This window comes from Chenopodium album, chromosome 24 (assembly GCF_948465745.1).
Source record: "Chenopodium album chromosome 24, dcCheAlbu1.1, whole genome shotgun sequence".
In the NCBI taxonomy this organism is placed as follows: Eukaryota; Viridiplantae; Streptophyta; class Magnoliopsida; order Caryophyllales; family Amaranthaceae; genus Chenopodium; species Chenopodium album.
The window spans coordinates 34,894,466-34,909,087 of record NC_137857.1 but is presented as its reverse complement, the minus strand read 5'-3'; the positions used below and the strand labels follow the sequence as shown (position 1 = coordinate 34,909,087).

The 14,622-nt window shown below is 35.0% G+C and overlaps 1 protein-coding gene and 1 pseudogene across 2 annotated transcripts; both read right to left on the bottom strand.

Annotated features, from left to right (window-relative positions):
- Positions 1 to 2,771: 2,771 nt before the first annotated feature.
- On the bottom strand, positions 2,772 to 7,213 carry LOC145610350 (cysteine-rich receptor-like protein kinase 10). Of its 2 annotated transcripts, none has more exons than XM_081665686.1 (7): positions 6,282 to 7,213; positions 4,742 to 4,879; positions 4,523 to 4,644; positions 4,187 to 4,397; positions 3,822 to 4,059; positions 3,547 to 3,697; positions 2,772 to 3,404 (listed from the first exon to the last, which is right to left on the bottom strand). In XM_081665686.1, the coding sequence occupies exons 1-7, from the start codon at positions 7,099 to 7,101 to the stop codon at positions 3,081 to 3,083; spliced, it is 2,004 nt and encodes a 667-aa protein (XP_081521812.1). In that variant the 5' UTR covers positions 7,102 to 7,213; the 3' UTR covers positions 2,772 to 3,080. The 2 variants fall into 2 exon arrangements, with proteins under 2 accessions (XP_081521812.1, XP_081521814.1); XM_081665688.1 differs by lacking the exon at positions 6,282 to 7,213 and adding an exon at positions 5,006 to 5,483.
- Positions 7,214 to 8,095: 882 nt separating this feature from the next.
- LOC145610929 (cysteine-rich receptor-like protein kinase 10) lies at positions 8,096 to 14,366 on the bottom strand (annotated as a pseudogene).
- Positions 14,367 to 14,622: the final 256 nt, after the last annotated feature.

Sequence of the window (14,622 nt, the reverse complement as noted above, 5' to 3'; positions counted from 1 at the left end):
GATGGGTGTTGCTGGGTTTGAAGTGGGCCACCATCAGCAGATCTTTGGTGTCCACGTCCTTGGTACAGTGAGCTCTGATGTGTAACTGACGGAATTCCATCTGAGTCTGAAGGATTAGCACAGCGTTGGCTGCACTGCCAAGGGTGACTTTGCTCCATTTTGAGGTGAATGTGAAGGTTTTCCGAGATTGAGGGAGGATCGGCGTAGGATCGGCTAAGAAGGCCAGCTGAGGGTGTAAAACCCAAGGGAGGTTCTGGATCTGAGCGTTGGTGATCCACCAACGCATAAAGGCCTCCGAAACGGGACATATCTGTCTGAGGACTTCGAGATCTGGTAGGTGAGCAGGATACATAGTGCCTTTTGGTTTCTTGGCCATCATGAGTTCTTGATACGGAGCGTCCACGAACTGGGGTTCGAGGATGTATTGTCTGATTGCTTTGCGTGGAATTGCTATCCACTTGGATGGTGTCTTGAGAAAGAAGTTCATCTGATTGACTTCCCATTCCGGGTAGTGAGGAATCGGTGGTTCGATGTCGATGTAGTCGTCCGGCGCTTGAACCGGAGGTTCCATTAGCACCGGCAGAGGAAGATCTAACGGCAGAGGCTGAAAAGGTAAAATGTACCGAGGATTTGGCTGGGTTGATCGCCTTAGTTGGCGGTTGAACTGGAGTCGCAGAGCGTACGGCAAGGAGCCCACCTCCTCCTCCGACGACTCGCTCCCGAACTGGAAGGGGCAGTATCCGTCGCTGAACTGGTCGGATCCGTTCGACGACACCATTTTTGATCGGAGTAAAGTTCTTTGAGGGGAGAGAAGAGAAAGATGGAGTTAGGGTTTGACAAAATGGGGGGACCAAAGAAGAAGAGGGGGGGGACCAATTGTTTAGAAGGTGAATCTATGTTAGATTCTAGAGAAGGAATGTCAACGGTTTGGATTTCGGAAACCGCATCGGACGGTTGAGATAAGATGTTCGCAGGGTAAGATCCAACGGTTGGGGTATTAGGTTGTTCTGATGACGGCGTGGTAGGGTTTCCCACAGTTTGAGAAATTGGAAATGATCTAACGGTTGGTAGATTATTTGTGGTAGGGGACGGTTGAGATTTGCTTTTGTTAGTAGTGCTGATCTGTTGAGAATTTTGGTAGGGTTTGGGTTTGGGCTGGGCTTGACTGGCTTGGGCTTATTTGCCTGATTTTCCGAAGTTGGTACGTTTGAATTTTTTAATTCAAAAGATTGACTTTTTTTGCTAATAAGGGAATTTTCGCGCTTCTTTGACTTTTTCCTAGAAACAGTAATCCACTCCCCATCTTCCTGAACAGAGTCAATTTCCATATCTTGATCTGGAGTATGCGCAACAACTTTCTGAAGTTCCGATTGCTTCCCACCGATCAGTTTTGGACAATCGACCTTTTTATGATCCGAAGATCCACAGTAAGAGCAAAGGGGAGGGGATTCCATATAGTTGATTTTCTGATAGAAGTTTCCGATCCAAAGACCCTCTCTTTTGGGGGCATCAATATCCATGATAATCAGCAATCTTGCATCCTGCATCCTATTAGATCGGAGCAGAGCCATATCAATTTTGACAAGCTTTCCCAAAGCCTTCCCCACCCTTTCCAGAATGGATCTAGAGTGGAATTCCATAGGAAGTTCTGGTAAGGAAACCCATAGGGGAAGAGAATTCAATCGAGCTTCAGATGGCTTAAATTCCGGTGACCAAGGTTGCACATGAATGAGTGTCTTCCCAATAAACCAAGGACCATTGGCAAGAATTGATTGTTGCTCCTCCGCCGATCGGCATTGCAAATTGTAGAAGCCTTTACCTAACGTAATGAACTTCTGATCGGATTTTAAATTCCACGCCTTTGATAGCGATTGGAATAGGAATTGAAAGGAGAAGGATTTTCCTACTGCTTTGAAGATAATTGAATGTATCCAGGGAGAAAGGATTGGATGCAAATCCTCATTCGTAAGGGGGAGGTGGATGTGGGAGGAAGGGTCGAACAGGGTAGATGGAGGAGGCAGAGTGAAGGAGGAAAGGATATTAGCTGGAATTGGAGGTTGAATTGGGGAAATCAAAGAGTGGAGGAAAGACTTTTGGCTGAACGCAGTGGCGACGGCGGCGGCAGACGGCTGCTGAGGTAGATCAGGGGGCTTGGCAGGAGGTTGGGTTACACTCTTGGTTTTCCCACTCTCTCTCACCCTCTCACTCTCTCTCTCTAACATTATGTGTAAAAATCATAATTCAGTTCAGTTCAGTACAGTTCCAATCAGTTCAGTTCAGTTCAATTCAGCTTCAATCAGTTCAGTTCAGTTCAGTAAATATGAAAAAGGGTCTGTTCATATTTACTGAACTGAGCTGAACTGAATTGATTGGAGCTGAACTGAACTGATTGGAACTGAACTGAACTGAACTGAACTGAATTGAGTTTAAATGAATATTTTATGTGAGAGGGAAATTAAGAGCTGAACTGAACTGAACTGAACTGATGAACTGATTAGAATTGAACTGAACTGAACTGATTGGAGCTGAACTGAACTGAACTGAACTGAAATTAAGTAAATGTGAACGGGCCCTAAATATGTTAAATGTGATCTTAAAAATGAGTTACATATACTTCCTCTATTTTTTATTAAACAGTAGTTGCAACACTTTTATTTTCACGATTGCCGATGCATGTTTTCAATCACTAATGTCTTTAATTACCAATATGTAAAAATTATAAACTTTAAGAATTAAAAATGTATAAGTCGAATGAATCCAACAAACTAAGATCCCACATGAATATATTTTTACTTAAGTATAAATTGTTAAACCTAGTTAAAGAGAAACACATGAATAGTGTAAAAGTCAAACTGTTGCAACTATATAAAAAAAAAATTAAAAAAAAAAAAAAAAAAGGAAGCATCAATTTTTAAGATATTGCAAACTTCCAATATTTCACATTTTTACTATATATAACTATGCATAATTTAACAGAAAATAATACTATACTGCGAATTTTTAGTTGAGGCTACATATCCATGACTTAACAATACAATATTAATTATACTAACTCTCGAATTCTTGATCCATCCACGCCCCTATCTCGGTTCCATTTCAGAGATAGAAGCATCATTCACAGACCATGGCATAGACTTGCTAGTCGATTGATCCGACCAGTTGCCAAAGTTTGATCCTGTCCTATCTTTGATAAAGAAACCCGGGTTTTGTGGTACCGGCAGAGTGACAGAGTAACTATCTAACATGAGGACTACTGTTGCCATTGTAGGCCTATCGTCTGGAGACTCTTGAACACACAGCAAGCCAAGGTGTATGCATCTTATGACTTCATTTGCCGAGCACGAATCTCTTATATGTGGATCCACAAATTCCAAGGGTGCCCCATCATTCCACTGCTTCCACGCCTACAAATTTGACAATAAAATCAATTTCTGCTTCTAATATCATTAACAATAGGACTTGTTAAAGTGACACACACACACACACACACAAAAAAAAAAAAAAAAAAAAAAAAAGAAAAAAAAAAGGGGTATTTAGAAAACTTACAAAGCCTAAAAGGTCCTGAGCCTCCCCTGATTGGTAGAAACTAGTATTCCTCTTGCCACTTAGAATCTCCAACACTAGTACACCAAAGCTGTATATATCTGATTTGACGGAAAATTGTCCTTGCATTGCATACTCCGGAGACATGTAGCCACTGCAAGAGAAATAATCATTAAACAAATGTTAAGATTTGTGTATATTAATTAACTATGTACATGTTTGGATTTATCCATGATAATTTGCATATGAATAAAGATTTGGAATATAAATATACTTACTAAGTTCCAACAACTCTGCTTGTGTTTCCTTGGGTTTGGTCAACTCCGAAAATCCTAGCCATGCCAAAGTCTGAAATTTTAGGAACCATATCCACGTCTAATAACACATTGCTTGCCTTTAGATCACGGTGTATGATTCTAAGCCGAGAATCTTGATGGAGATATAGCATTCCTCGAGCAACCCCTTGTATGATTTTATAGCGTCTTTCCCAATCCAATGATGCTTGTTTGTCAGGATCTATTTAAAAACAAGCAAGCCAAAAACATAAGAATTTAATCATCAATTGAAGCATTATTATGTAAATAAATCTAATTAACTTCTATATGATTAGAGTATTGAATATATAGGTTACGGAATATCCTACCAAAAAGAAAATAGTCAAGACTTTTGTTGGGAACATATTCATACACAAGCAGTTTTTCATCTCCTGCAATGCAAAATCCGAGTAACCTTACTAAATTTCTATGTTGAAGCTTAGCCACCAACAAAACCTCGTTCTTAAATTCTTGTACGCCTTGCCCTGAACCTCTTGATAACCTTTTCACTGCTATTTCTTGTCCATTTGACAGAGTACCCTGAAACGAAAAATCGATTACTAATTAGTATGACATCAATACTCATTCCATCCCAGTTTAAATGTTAGGCCAAGTTTGCACAGTCTTTTATACGCTAAGTTATAATTAGTGTTTACATATGTTACCTTATAAACACCACCGAATCCACCTTCACCTAGCTTATTCTCATCGGTAAAATTCGCTGTTGCATATTGAAGTGAACTCAGATCATATTGCAAGGAATCAGCAGTTGTGAAATCTTCATTTTCTGCACCACAATATAGTAATGAATCATGTATGTAGTGTTACTATCACCAAAAATATTATGATCAACTTTGCTAATGATACGTTTATAGTGTTCTTACCAACTCGTGGAGGTAGAGCACCGTATTTCTTAGACCTCTTTCGAATAAAGCAAATACCTAAAGCAAGTACTACCAATGATATAACTGTTACTGGCGCAACAACGGCGGCAATGGTCCTGGCTGATAATTTTCTATGTCCTGCATAGATAAAACAAGTAAGACAGTTGAATTAACTTATGTTTAAGAAGTTGTGCTTATAACAAGTAATGACAGTATGGATCCATTTTACTAGTCTAATAAAAACATATTATAAACACGACGTACTTGTAGAGAACATCATTTAAATATTTAATGGTGTTATGAATAAATTGATTTAAACTCCGTTTTTGTTAAGTCACTTTATCTCCATAACTAAATAAATTGAACAAATATTGCCATTTCTTGAGAGTTCAGAATGATATGTTTATGGACATTGAAAATGTGTTTGAAGTTGTTTGTTAAAAATGCAAGACAAATAAGGCCAACATAGTATGTATGTCCAAATAGCAAGTATTGTTGGGCCAAATCCTTTTTTTTTTTTTTTTTTTTTTTTTTTTTTGTTAAACCTTGTTTATATTCACTTACAAAACTACAAAATATGTTTCTTTCAAAATAAAATAAAAGGAAATAAAATTGTGAAGGTTTAAGTTATTTGTGTTACTTTTTGACTTAAGGTCAACTCTTGGTGGCTAATGAACGAAGAAGCCTCAAAATAAATGATGGAGTTGACTAAAAGTCAGTCAAGTAAATGATGCCAACTACCCACCCCACAATCCCGTCTATCATTTAATGGCTTTTCACATATGTAACTCTCCTAAGTGGTCCCACCCTCACCCACACACACAGCAAATTCACTAGTTCGCTACTAATCTGAAAACATATTCGTTTTAATTTGGTGGATGAAAACAGATATTCTTAAAAAAAATTGAAATATTTTGGACATATGCATCTCTTTAATAAAAAATAATAATAATAATAATAATAACACACGTCGCCACATAAATTGCAAATAGGATGTATGATTGTATGAACATATGTGAAATGGATATAATAACTTTAAAAAATAAAGCAAAAATCATGATATACCATCGTGTGTACAGACTTTAGGAGTATAATATAATCTCCATAAGACTATAAACCACAAAATAACTAAAATATGGGTTTCCTCTAATCATCATAGATAAGAAATAAACAATTCAAATTAAGTTTAAATAAGATCAATTGAACATTTTCAAATGCAACATGAAAGAATGAGTAAAACGTTGGAAATTAACAACTATATCTCCAAAATAAATTACAGATAGAGTACTTTAAACACTTTAAAGTGATTGAAAAGATACTAATCTAAAATCAAATTCCATATACAATCTTGGATTATTTTTATTTACAACTTTGGAGTATTATTTATGAGATGCAAACTATTTCAAAATTACAGATAAAAATAATCGGAGGGAGTATACTATCTTATTTTTTTGTACGAGTAACTAAATAAACTCAGGTAAAGAGCTAACAAAGGTCAATAAGTAAGAATGTATATAAATAGAGATGTGAAATGACGTACCATTCCCATTACCAACAACAGGTATGATACCCGGCGACGGTGACGGCAACGGCGGCGTACCCGAGAAATTAGTGGCACCATTATAAAACGGGTAAGTCTCGTAACGTACAAAACAGCTAGGTTGCATTACACGGGCACCCATCTTGACATCGAGTGATCCGATGGCAATCGTCAAGCATTGATTACAATCTGAGGCACTCAAGTCAGGAGTACACTGCTCCATTGCATAGAGATTGTTCAAGCTGTTAAATTTCGCCACTTTTGTTGCATATTTTTTACCCGATTTACTATTCGAAGTCTCAGCTACTAAACTATTCATTGTGTTTCCTAAAAGATCAGAAAACGCGGATTGATTTCCGGTCATATTTTGAGTGTTGATTAAGGACACTTTAGGTGCTTGGTCCATTTTTCCAAGGAGCGATTCGTTGGAGTATCTTACGATACACTCGTCGTACCATATAACCGCCACTTTTCTATTGGGACAGTATGACTTTGGTAGGTCTGTTGTGGTTGCGGTCTTAACACAACCGCTGCACGAGGTGATGTTTTGATCACCGCGGCAGAGGAAAAGGCCGTAGACGGCATCGTTCGTGTTGGTGCCGGCGGATGTGATGTCGAAGCCGGTGGGGTTGTTGGTGGCGTTGGAGGAGAGGGATTTGAATAGGGTGTTGAGGTTTGTGTGGTACTTACTATTTGTAGCAAATTCAGTGGTGTTTGAGCAATAACTATAGAGATAAGTTGGAGTGGAAGTTGTTTTGGAAATTAAGTGGAGAAAGAGGGTAATTATTATAATTAGTTTAGAATTTGTTGCTAGATTCATAGTATTATTACAGAATAATAAATATACTAATTTTGATGAAGAAAGTATAATCTTGATGAGGGAGGGAGTAGATGAGAAGGAGGATATGGAATATGAATAATGTGTGATAATAATAAAGCTATACTTGTTGGTACGATGTAATTGGCTTAAGTAGTAAAATGACAAAATTAGACATCGATGAAGAAAGTTTGCCCTTTGCCGTAGGGGTGGGTCCTTTGAATTCTTTGGTTGTTTAACATTCAATGCTTTGAAATTTCCACAATTTAATATGAAGATGTCTCATTCTTAGTCAATTTTGCCATATATCTCACCTTGCTTCACGTAAAGGCCAATAATAGTCTTGTTATTATTAACTATACTGACCAGCTAGATATTTTAATGTATGTATTTAAGACGTCACGGGCCAGACGTATTAGTGTTGGATTGTGATGTACACTTTTTCCTTGTAGCTGCAAATGTGCAAGCCAGGCCAAGTGCATAATTGGCGGGTTTGTGAGCACATGTATCAATATAAACAACATACGTATGAGTTAAAGAGAAATTAAAATCGCCTTTGGGTACAAGCTAAGAGCGAAAACATTCATGGATCAATCGATGCCTGTAACAACCAAGTTGGCCAAGGTATGCATACATGTAATCCAACAATTTTTCATTTAGAGCAAACAATTTAATGCAGTGGTGATTTAAAATAAGAAGCAACACAGTAGCCCACTATAAATGTATTGTGCACATTACCTACAAGATACAACACTAGTACCAAAGCAAGTCATCGATGAGTAGGAAACTCTAATTCTCATTTTGATCGTTGACTTGTTTTATTTAGAATACTAACATTGTTTTCTCAATGAACACTTGATTGATAAATAAAAAAATAAAAGTTGAAAAAAGAACTTGATAAGGATCGGAAATCCTAGAAAGCACCTTAAACATTACAAAGTGATTGTATTCTAACACATAGTTTTTTTCAAAAAAAAAAAAAAATGGCTTATTGTGACTATCTAGCTTCAACTTCAGTCACTGACAAGTCATTCATTGACCCGGGCGTAGAGTTGCTTGTCAATTCATCTAAGTTTTTACTTTTCATGTAGCTTTTGATAAAGAAAGCCGGTTGTTTTGGCATTGGAAGAGTAATTGAGTGACAGTCTAACATGAGCACCGATGTTCCCATTGCAGGTCTATCATCAATACACTCTTGAACGCATAACAAGCCAAGATGCATGCATCTCATGACTTCGTGTATTGAGCACGAGTTCCTTACGGTTTCATCCACAAACTCCAATGGCGCGCCATCTCTCCATTTCTTCCATGCCTACATAACAAATAAATCAGTTGGTTGATTACTTGTTCATTTCCCTTATTTTGGTAGACTAAGAAGAAAAGGAAACTAAGGCTCTTACATAGCTTAGAAGGTCCTCGGCATAGCCCGATTGGTAGAAGCTACTATTTCTTTTGCCACTAATAATCTCTAAAACTAGCACGCCAAAACTATACACATCAGACTTAACAGAAAATTGTCCATGCATTGCATACTCGGGTGACATATAACCACTGCACCACCAAAAAAAAAAAAGGTTTATTGCAATCATATATACTAATATCATGGTAAATGTATTTTGTATTGTTTTTATATAAATTTATGTTTTTCATAAGATGAAATAAAAACTAAAGCTATACTTACGAGGTTCCCACAACTCTACTTGTATTTCCTTGGGATTGATCCACGCCAAATATCCTTGCCATACCAAAATCTGAAACCTTTGGGTTCAAATCTTTGTCCAACAATACATTACTCACCTTAAGGTCACGATGTATGATTCTAAGTCGAGAATCCTGGTGGAGATAAAGCATCCCTCGTGCTACCCCACTTATAATTTTGTATCTTTTTCGCCAATCTAGTTGTTCTCGTTTCTCAGGATCTGTAGATTACAAGACATCATACACTTAAAAATTAGTCCTATAGAATCAATCGTCGTAACATAAAAATTAATTTATTTACATGAATCTATAGATATTGATATTGACTATTAGTACCAAAAAGGAAATGGTCAAGACTCTTGTTGGGGATATATTCATAAACAAGCAACTTTTCTTCTCCTGCTAAGCAAAATCCCAATAACCCCATCAAGTTTCTATGTTGAAGCTTTGCCGCCAATAATACTTCACTCTTGAATTCTTCTACACCTTGATCCGAACTTTTGGACAACCTTTTCACTGCTATTTCTTGTCCATTTGACAATATTCCCTGGGATAAATGTTTAGAGTGATTGTGATTATAAGTAATGTTGTTGTGATATTGCATTAAGACACTAAATTAAAGCTTCTAAGTAACAACTCCATTTTACCTAGTTTAACAAAAAAAAAATAAGAAAAAAAAAAGCTCCATTTCACCTAAAATTGACACTAAATTAAAGTTTGTTTCTTCGCTATCTTTGTTGGAACCCAATGTGTATCACTTGTCAGTGTCCCACATTGGAGAAAGAGGAGAGGTGTTTCCACTTTATAAAGTAGAGGAGTAACTCCTACCATTGTCAATTGATTTTAGTATGGAAGCTCCAAAGGCTTGTTTGTGGACCAAACTCTCTTTTTTGTTCGGGTTGCCCAAACCCATTTCATATTCTCTTTTTTATAAAGTAGAGGAGTAACTTCTACTATTAACAATCTCAATTTTTATTTGCTTTTATTCAGCCAAAATTTCTTTTGTTATTAATTTAATTAATCAAACTCCACTAAATTAAAATTATTTATATATTTTTTGTCATAATTTTTTAAATCAATTAAACTCTACTTTAATTTATTCTCTCTACCATTCATTTTTAATCAACTAAACACTACTCGTATTACTTTATGTTTGTATGAATTGTATCCATTGCACTTGCCTTTATATAAATGCAAAAGTTAAACAAAACTTTTATTTAAGAACAGAAAGTGTATGTAAGATTGAATAAAAATAAATACCATTACCTTATATACTCCTCCAAATCCGCCTTCACCTAATTTATTCTCATCGGAAAAATTGTTTGTAGCAGATTGAAGTGTACCCAGATCATACTGTAAGGAATCAGCTATTGTAAAGTCTTCACCTTAAAAAAAACCATGAAATATAATAATTACAAAATTAAGTAGTGTAAAGTATGTATTAATGGATAACAAACTCAAACAAAAAACTTGTATTTTCTTCTTACTACATCCGATGAGTACGGAATGATGATAATTCCTAGCTCTCTTTTTCAGTAAACAGTAGGTTATCCCAATTACTTTCAATGGTATCAAAACTAGTATAGCAATGATAAGTATCATCATCTTGTTCGATAGTTTCTTCTTTTTTCCTGCATCAAATATAATTCCACTATTAGAATTATCGAATAATCAATTTAACCAAATGCTTTAGTGCTTGAAATTTGCATACATAATGTACTTCTAGTGTTAAATTGTACACTTGTAGCGAAATTATGTAACTTGTTTAATGTTAGGTTCGGAATAGTGTCTTATATTTTTCGATGAGATCAGAAGTGCTAATTTTTAAATACCTAGCTTAATTAACAAATACTTTGTAGGCCATTATGGTCAATTCGTATAGCGTCAAAAATCAGTACCAACTATTAAGCTCATTTTTAGACCAAAATCAAACATTTTGCTATTAAATGGTAAATATACAAAGGAAGTAGTTCATTGTTACCAAAAAAAAAAAAAAAAAAAAAAAAAACCTAAATTCTATGTGGTACCAAAAATTTTAGTATGAAATAAGTATCAATTGGAATATTATACATTCGAAAAATGTATCACAATTATAATTTAAGACTTCTAGCCATTAGAAAGTTCAAAGTTAATGGGCTATACAACACGTAACACTATCTTCTACAGTAGCTATTAATAAGTACTTCCTCTGTTAATGGTTATTTGCAACAAAAGAATATTTTATATCTCACAACTAATACCTTTTTGTTGCAAATAACTATTAACGGAAGAAGTAAATAACATACGGTGATACGGCTAAATATAAGCTATGACACGAAGACATATTTGCTTATGGTTGGTCCACGTATAAATGATTAACACAAAGTATACACTAATGTTGGCTTTACGACTTGGGATCAACAAAGTGGGTCCCTTCAAAAAAAAAAAAAAAAAAAAGTGGGACCCATCATGAAGTTTATTTGTAAGGGCATCATTCAGTCAACGTTGCTCTTGACTTGACTTTAACCGTTGACACTAGAGTACTGGATGGGAGAAGTTAGAAGTACCTTACGTACTTGAATTCATCTAAAATCTCTTGATACGAAGTACAAAGTTTGGATTGATCATGGTTAAATATGAAAATTGATTTTGGCACACCCTTATGTGAGAAGAGCATAGAAAACTGTGCTCTCACATAGGGGTGTGCCAAAATCAATTAAAGGTGTGCCAAAATCATTTCACGTTAACTATTTATGATCTCACCCATAATATACATTACTAAGGGCCTGTTCTGATTGACTAAACTAAGCTGAACTGAACTTATTGGAGGTGAACTGAATTAAGCTGAACTAAACTGAATATTTTATGAGAGAAGAAAATTAAGATAAGAACTAAACTGAACTTGGAATTGAACTGATTTGAACTAAACTGAACTTATTGGAACTGATCAGAACTCAAAATAATATAAGCTGAAGAGAATAGGCCCTAAATATTACTTTCATTTATTCTAAAGTTGAACCTCGATATATTACGAGTAACTAGCCTTTTAAAATAACATATTTAATTATCTAAACATTTGCTAGCTAATGGATTTATGACATTTATTTATTTATTTATTTATTTATTTATTTTTGTTCTTTTGACAACAGACATTTAATTTTGGGTTGTAGAAAAATAGATAAATTATGTAACAATTTCAAGAAACCAAAAAAATTACTCCGTATAAGGATATGAACATATGGGTAATATTAGCTATAGAAAAGACTTTGTATGTCCTATTGTATTTAAGTTTCAAAAAAGAGTTTATATATAAATTATTAAAGTGTAATAAGCGTAGAGAATTTCTAACGTGTTCAGATTTTTTTGGATTAATAATTACCAATTAAAATATTTATAGTTTATTTTAATGTATCTTCTAGCTTATATATTTCTTCATACTCTCAATCAAATACCCTAAAGAACCTCACATTTTTGTTTTTTTTTTTGAAGGGGTCCTCACATTTTTGTTTGTGTCAATTAGATTAGATATTTGGGAATTAAGGCGGATAATTTCTTTTTCTTTGAAACAATAGAATATACTCTAATAAAAATGAGATGAATAAGTCTCAATATTTTGACTAGAGATAAGGTTGCACAAAGAACAAGGTGTGTTGACCTGTTATATACCGTACTAATTGCCATTTGCCAACAACACATCAAAAATTAATTGCTGCTGCGCGCTAGTCCAACAAACCTCGCCTCCTCTAATTCAACAAAGGCCCAAATTATTAAACAATGTCATACGAGAATATCACAACCGCTTGAAGGGGATTTGTCAATTTGACTATCCCACTTTTGAATTAAAAAAAGAAAAATACTATAAATAACATAATAGCTATATATATAACATTAATTATATTAATTTGCGTGTGATTTTGTCTTGTAATTTCTAAATTAACATCACATAAGAGATATTAAATGTTTGTTCATAGCCTTAATGGCTATATAGAGCATTATCCTTAAAAAAAAAAAAAAACAAAAAATATATGACACCAATTTTTTTTTTTTTTTTTTTTGTTATTTCCACACAATAAGATTTTAGAACAATTGAGGGAATTTAACGTGAAAAAAAACTTTAATAAGTAGACCAAGGAAATAACTTTTAGACTATTTTTAATTTTTATATGGTTTAAATTAATTTTTACAATAATATTTTGGAAATATTTGTAGTAATTAACTCCATTCCTGATATTTAATTAGCTCTAGGAGTAGTGTAAGAAAAACGCCCTTATATTATTTATTACTACTGTAGAATTTCATAGAGTAAACAATAAGTCTTAAATGTATGTACACGACAATAACTTTGCATGATATCAAAAAAAAAAGAGTTGTGCTACCTTTCTACAATCGGCCAAGGAAAAGATGTCAAAGATCAAGTCATTAACGGCGACGCCGTATAATACATCGGAAACAATTTTTAAAAATTGGGAGTTGAATATTTGGTGATAGATGAATTATTTTTGGATATATCTAATGTGTTAATTATCTTAATGATTGCCATAACATTAATCTACCAAATTTAAAGTGTTTGAAATTGGGTATTTAAAGAAGATGCTAATCGGTGTTATTGGAAATATTGTATTTTGGGAAGTTGTTAAGCATAGAAACCGGAGAAGCTAAGAAGGAGGTGATGAATTAAAATGTTGTAATTCCACCTAATTGATGTGTATGACACTAGCCAATTAATGATATTTAGGAGTCAAAATGCAACACAATTAAAAACTAAGTACGAGTACTTATTACTCTATAAAAAACGACATAAATTAACTTACCAGTTTCAGCAAATGGTGGCACCGAGTTATTATAGACCGAAGACGCCGAGTAATTAACTGCACCATTGTAAAATGGATAGATTTCGTACCGAACATTACAACTTGGTTGTAACACCCTTGCACCTTGCATGACCGAGAGTTGCGTAATCGCACGTGTCAAGCACTGACTGCATTCATTGGGAGTCAAATCTGGTGTACACTGTTGTAACGCATACAGTGCAATTGACCTAGTGAAATTCACCGTTTTCACGGTGAACTTAATCCCGGACCGATTATTAGCGGTCTCAACCGCGATTTCGTCCATTGTTTTCTTCATAAAATCTCCGAACCGGGTTTGGTTTCCATTTATCCTTTCGGATTTCATCATGCTCACCTTAGGTTCAATAGAAAGTTTACCAAAAATAGACACGTTAGAGTACCTTACCATACACTCGTCGTACCATATTGTTGCTACCCTTGAGTTGGGGCAGTATGTATGTGGTAAGTCCGTGGTTGTTGCGGTTTTCACGCAGACACGGTGACGTTTTGGTCACCGCGGCAAAGGAAGAGGCCATAGACGGCATCGCTTGTGCCTTTGCCGGCTGATGTGATGTAGAAGCTGGTAGGGTTGGTGGTGACGTTGGAGGCGAGAGAGTGGAGGAGGGTGTTGAGGTTAGTTGCGTAATTAGTGTTGGGAGCGAAGGTGGTGTTTGGGCAAAAGTTATATAAATAGAGTGGAAGGGAAGTTGATTTAGGAATTAGGAAGAGAAAATAGATTGAGAAGATCAAATTGAGTGTCATATTACTGTTTAGAAAAGGTGGCATTATACTACTATTATAGTTATGTATTCACGTAAAAGAACAACTAATCAGGGAATTCCTCAATTTGGTCCAATTAGTAGACAATATATTAATATATATACAACATAATAAGATTAGTGTGCACAACATTGATTTACACCCAAAGAATAAATGTACAAACACATGTCATTGTGTCAAAGCATGTCAATATAAGCGGAGTATATTACCTCATATTATATTTTATTTTTTGTTTATA

Coding starts and splice junctions, on each gene's coding strand:
- LOC145610350 (XM_081665686.1), bottom strand. CDS start 7,101: ATGAATCTAGCAACAAATTCTAAACTAATTATAATAATTACCCTCTTT. Junction 4,880..6,281: donor TGTTGTTGGTAATGGGAATG/GTACGTCATTTC, acceptor TTATCTATGCAG/GACATAGAAAATTATCAGCC. Junction 3,698..3,821: donor AGCAGAGTTGTTGGAACTTA/GTAAGTATATTT, acceptor TTTCTCTTGCAG/TGGCTACATGTCTCCGGAGT.